General features: G+C 45.6%; 1 protein-coding gene across 1 annotated transcript in view; it reads left to right on the top strand.

Annotated features, from left to right (window-relative positions):
- The window catches only part of inpp5kb (inositol polyphosphate-5-phosphatase Kb), a 34,973-nt gene that overhangs the window by 10,133 nt on the left and 18,840 nt on the right, over positions 1-6,000 (top strand). Inside the window, exon 8 of the mRNA XM_064971063.1 lies at positions 4,778-4,804. Coding sequence (XP_064827135.1) covers positions 4,778-4,804 — 27 coding nt within the window. The remainder of the gene's footprint in view (positions 1-4,777; positions 4,805-6,000) is intronic.

Genomic DNA, 6,000 nt, shown 5'->3' with positions numbered 1-6,000 from the left:
GACAGAGTGGAGGAGAGGAGAGGAGAGAGGAGGGGAGAGGAGAGAGAGGAGAGGAGAGGAGAGGAGAGGAGAGGAGAGGAGAGGAGAGGAGAGGAGAGGAGAGGAGAGGAGAGGAGAGGAGAGAGAGAGGGGAGGACAAGGTAAACATCTGTTGTTCTGCCACTGAACAAGGCAGTTAACCCACTGGTCCTAGGCCATCATTGAAAATAAGAATTTGCTCTTAACTGCCTTGCATCGTTAAATAAAGGTTAAATAAAATTTTAAAATAATTTCAAAAGAAGTGACGCACCACTCCTAGTGATGGCATGGAAGAGCATCAGTAAGCCAGTGACTCAGCCCCTGTAATAGGGTTAGAGGCAGAGAATCCCAGTGGAAAGAGGGGAACCGGCCAGGCAGAGACAGCAAGGGTGGTTCGTCGCTCCAGTGCCTTTCCGTTCACCATCACACTCGTGGACCAGACTACACTCAATCATATGACCCACTGAAGAGATGAGTCTTCAGTAAAGACTGAAAGGTTGAGACCGAGTCTGCGTCTCTGACATGGGTAGGCAGACCATTCCATAAAAATGGAGCTCTATAGGAGAAAGCCATGCCTCCAGCTGTTTACTTAGAAATTCTTTACTTATTAATTCCATGTAATGCTTTATAGGTTAGCAGTAAAACCTTGAAATCAGCCCTTGCCTTAACAGGAAGCCAGTATAGGGAGGCTTGCACTGGAGTAATGTGCTAAAATGATTTAGCAGCAATGTTTAGCACATGCTGAAGTTTATTTAGTGCTTTATTTAGGTAGCCGGAAAGTAGAGCATTGCCGTAGTCAACCATTTAGTACCGGGTCGGAACCCCCTTTGCCTTCTGAGCGTGGACATGTTGTTCCATTGGAACCCGGTGTGGTGGTCTGCTGCAACAGCCAATCTGTGACAAGAACCAAGTTGTGAGTTCGGAGATGGCGTTCTTCATACCACTGTTGTACTGATCCATTATTTGCCTGTTTGTGGTCTGCCGGTGAGCGATTCTTTCTTCTTCGACCTCTCAACAACGAGCTGTTTACGCTGTTTACTGCGGCTGACTGAATGTTTTTTGTTTGTCGCACTATTGTGTGTGAAAAGCCCAGGAGGCCAGCAATTTTTAAGGTACAGGCGCGAATCTGGCACCGACAATCATTCAATGTTCAAAGTTGCTTAGGACACTCGTTTTGCCCATTCTAATCGAACAGTAACTGAATGCCTCGATGCCTGTCTGCTTTATATACCAAGTTACAGACATTTTTGTGAACAGTGTGGTGTACTTAATAAACTGACCACTGAGGGTATTGTGAAAACAATTGTGGTCCGAGAACAGAATCTTGAGGAACACCGAAGCGTACCATTAATTTGTCGGAGGACAAAGCATCCACAGAGACAAATCTTTCCGACAGATAAGATCTGATCTACAGAACTTGTCCGTCCAATTAGGGTTTCCAATCTCTCCAAAGAATGTGGTGATCGATGTTGTTGAACGCGGCACAAAGGTCTAGCATCGTGAAGACAGACAGAGGTTTGGTCCGATGTCATTAGAAGGTAATTTACCACCTTCACGAGTGCAGTCTCAGTAGTATGATGGGGTCTAAAACCAAACTGGAGCATTTCCTATTCATTATTTGTCTTCCGGAAAGCGATGAGTTACTGAAAGATTTTCCGGGACAAGGTTTGGGTTTTTCTGGAGAGGCCACTTTTAGTGAGTTTGGTACACATCCGGAGGTTAGAGAGCCGTTTATTATGTTCAACATAGGAGGGCCAAGGACAGGAAGTAGCTCCTTCAGTAGTTTAGTTAGAATAGGGTCCAGTAGACAGCTGCAAGGTTTATAGGCCAATTTTTTTGTGAATGTGTCGAGAGATATAGGATTAAAAAACTTCCGTGTCGCTGTCACGCCTGCTCACGCTCTCCCTCAGGCCCCCCAGATTTATGTACTCCTGCCACAATCAATCAGACGGGCACACCTGCCTTTCCCCATCACGCGCATTGGCGATTATTGGACTCACCTGGACTCCATCGCCTCTATCATTACCTCCCTATATCTGTCTGGTTCCCTGCTCTATTCCCGGCTGCAGCATTGGTTTTCACATGTCCTTTTTTACCTGTGTAAACGCCCAATTTTTCAGTTTTTGATTTGTTAAAAAAGTTTGAAATATCCAATAAATGTCGTTCCACTTCATGATTGTGTCCCACTTGTTGTTGATTCTTCACAAAAAAAATACAGTTTTATATCTTTATGTTTGAAGCCTGAAATGTGGCAAAAGGTTGCAAAGTTCAAGGGGGCCGAATACTTTCGCAAGGCACTGTATTCCATGGGACAAAACTAGGTCCAGAGTATGACTGTGGCAGTGAGTAGGTCCAGAGACATGTTGGACAAAACCCACTGAGTCGATGATGGCTCCGAAAGCCTTTTGGAGTGGGTCTGTGGACTTTTCCATGTGAATATTCAAGTCACCAAAAATTAGAAAATTATCTGCTATGACTACAAGGTCCGATTGGAATTCAATGTTGAACGCTGTATATGGCCCAGGAGGCCTTTAACCAAATAGGACTGAGTTGAGCTGCATAGATTTCATGACTTTGAACCTAAAAATATGTGTAAATAATATTGTTGTGTCAAATGTTAGCTATGTTAGATATGGTCACTAGTGTAGCCAGGAGCAGAGTTCTCATTTAGCACATAAAATTCATCAGGCTACATTTTAGTCAGGCCAATCACATTGAGTTTATGATCAGTGAGTAGTTCATTGTCATTGTCAGGTGAGGGATCTAACATTAAGTAGTCCTATTTTGAGATGTGAGGTGTTATATCACAATATCTTTCAATAATGGCAGGAATGGAGGAATTCTTTATTCCAACAAGATTTCTAAGGAAAACACTGGCATGTTTAGATTTGCCAAACCTAGTTTGAGGCTCAGCCACCACCGTCTTCAGATTTGAGTTTACGTTGGTAGCCCTGGCCCCTGGCAAACAATGTATGATCGCTGGATGATATTGTGGGTAATGTAGTCGCCAATGACTAGGGTTTTCAATTAGTCAGGGCTAACGGTGCGAGGCTTCAGTGGTTCAGACCCCTTAACGGGTGGAGGAGAGACCTGAGGAGACTCAGGCTCTGGTTAAAGGTTTCTATCGGCTGAATGAGCGACCCCGGTTGACAATCACGACAGCATTTCTTTCCATAAGCCTTGAGAAAGTTGTCCGGCTGCGTGAGGATTTATACTAACGTTACTATCTGTACTTACTGGTGGCACAGACGCTGTTTCATCCTTTCCTACACTGAAATGACCCTTGCCTAACGATGATTGCATCGGAAGCTGGGCTTGCAGCACGGCTGTCCTCACCATCGTTCTCCTTTATATGAGGACAGCGACTGCAACGAGAAGGAATCATGTTACTTACTTTTGCCTGGTGGATGTATCTGGATGTCCAGGTTATCGGTGTCCCTTCCACCGGACGGTTGAGCTAACGTAGGCTAATGCGATTAGCATGAGGTTGTAAGTAACAAGAACATTTCCCAGGACATAGACATATCTGATATTGGCAGAAAAATAAAATTCTTGTTAATCTAACTGCACTGTCCAATTCACAGTAGCTATTACAGTGAAATAATACCATGCTATTGTTTGAGTAGAGTGCACAGTTTCGAACACGAAAAGTTATTAATAAACAAATTAGGCACGTTTGGGCAGTCTTGATACAAAATGAACAGAAATGCAATTGTTAATTGGATCAGTCTAACATGTTGCACATACTGCCATCTAGTGGTCAGAATGTATACTTCACCGGGCATGGATTAATACGTTATGGCCGTTCTCTTGCATTTCAAAGACAACGGTACAAAAACATTACAAAATAATGGTTGTTTTTTCTTTGTATTATCTTTTACCAGATCTAATGTGTTTTATTCTCCTATATTCCTTTCACATTTCCACAATCTCGTTAAATACAGAGTTTGATTGAATGTTGCTACTTGGCAGGTAACCAAGTAGCAACATACAGCACAGCAGAATGACTCAGAAACGGCATCAGGTGTTCAATCAGGTGTTTCAGATCCAATGTGTTGTTCTCACTACCTCTTTGTCCCCTTCACCTGTCTTCTATGTTCTGTGAAGACCTGTACTCGCTCAATCTTCTCTCTACCCCTCTCTCTGTGTCTCTCTCTCTCTCTCCCTGTCTCTCTCTCTCTCTGTGTCTCTCTCTCTCTGTGTCTCTCTCTCTCTCTCTCTCTCTCTCTCCCTGTCTCTCTCTCTCTCTGTGTCTCTCTCTCTGTGTTCTCTGTCTCTCAATCTTCTCTCTCTCTTCTGTCTCTCTCGCTCTCTCTGTTCTCTGTCTCTCCTCTCCATCCCTCTGTCTCTCAATCTTCTCTCTCTCTTCTGTCTCTCTCTCTCTCTGTTCTCTATCTCTCCTCTCCATCTCTCTGTCTCTCTCTTTTCTCTCTCTCTCTAGCTCTCTCTCTCTCTTTCTTTATGTCAATTCAAAGGGCTTTATTGGCATTGGAAACATGTGTTTACAATGCCAAAGCAAATGGAATAGACAATAAACAAAAGGGAAATAAACAAGGGACACATTTAGTGAAAATTACACACACAAACGTTTTTAAAGAATATGGACATTTCAAATGTTATATTATTGTCTGTGTACAGTGTTGCAACAATCTCTCTACCTCTACCTCTCTCTCGCTACCTCTCTCTCTCTAACTCTCTCTCTACCTCTCTTTCCTTCTCTCTGTTAAGACATGTGCCCTCTTCTCTTTGTACTCCACAGCACTCAGAAGACATGGTTGGGCTTTAAGTAAGAGCTGATTAGTGTCTGTTTTACTGCAAGACCCCTGACCCTAACCCCACGCCAACCGTCCCTAACCCCACCCCAACCGTCCCTAACTCCACCCCACACCAACCGTCCCTAACCCCAACTGTCCCTAACCCTACCCCAACCGTCCCTAACCCCAACCCCACCCCAACTGTCCCTAACCCCACCCCAACCATCCCTAACCCCACGCCAACCGTCCCTAACCCCACCCCAACCGTCCCCAACCCCACGCCAACCGTCCCTAACCCCACCCCAGCCCAACCGTCCCTAACCCCACCCCAGCCCAACCGGTCCTAACCCCACCCCAACCGTCCCCAACCCCACCCCAGCCCAACCGTCCCTAACCCCACCCCAACCGTGCCCTAATTCCACCCCACACCAACCGTCCCTACCCCCAACTGTCCCTAACCCCAACCGTCCCTAATTCCAACCCACACCAACCGTCCCTAACCCCAACCGTCCCTAACCCCAACCGTCCCTAACCCCACCCCAACCGTCCCTAACCCCACCCCAACCGTCCCCAACCCCACGCCAACCGTTCCTGACCCTAACCCCATCCCAAACAGTCCCTGACCCTAACCCCACCCCAACCGTCCATTACCCTAACCCCTGACCCTAACCCCTGACCCTAACCCCTGACCCTAACCCCTAACCCTAACCCCTGACCCTAGACCTCTGACCCTAACCCACTGGGTCTGACCCTAACCCCTGACCCTAACCCCTGAACCTAACCCCTGACCCTTACCCCATTCCTGACCCTAAACCTCTGACCCTAACACACTGGGTCTGACCCTAACCCCTGAACCTAACCCCTGACCCTTACCCCATTCCTGACCCTAAACCTCTGTTAGACTCAGGAACGTTGTGGATATGTCGATGCACAGAACAAAACATCATGGATAACTAATCCTCAGTTTGTAAAATGATTTGTGGGAACAAGGCACACATGGAAAGAATCCACATCGACATACGATACAGATATACAAAATACAATTAAGGACTTCAAACATGATTGCGTTACGTTAACTCCTAATAAGCTGTTGACCCTTTCGACAGTTATATAACACTATATAACATATAACTATATAACTATATAATATATAACAGTATCTAATGTGGTCTCTTTGGCTCCGTTCACCAAGCGGTGGAAGTGAAAGGTGAAAGGTGAAAGTTCATCA

The sequence above is a fragment of the Oncorhynchus masou genome, chromosome 8, assembly GCF_036934945.1.
Source record: "Oncorhynchus masou masou isolate Uvic2021 chromosome 8, UVic_Omas_1.1, whole genome shotgun sequence".
In the NCBI taxonomy this organism is placed as follows: domain Eukaryota; kingdom Metazoa; phylum Chordata; class Actinopteri; order Salmoniformes; family Salmonidae; genus Oncorhynchus; species Oncorhynchus masou.
The sequence above is the reverse complement of the archived record's forward strand: the minus strand, read 5'-3'. Positions and strand labels throughout refer to the sequence as shown.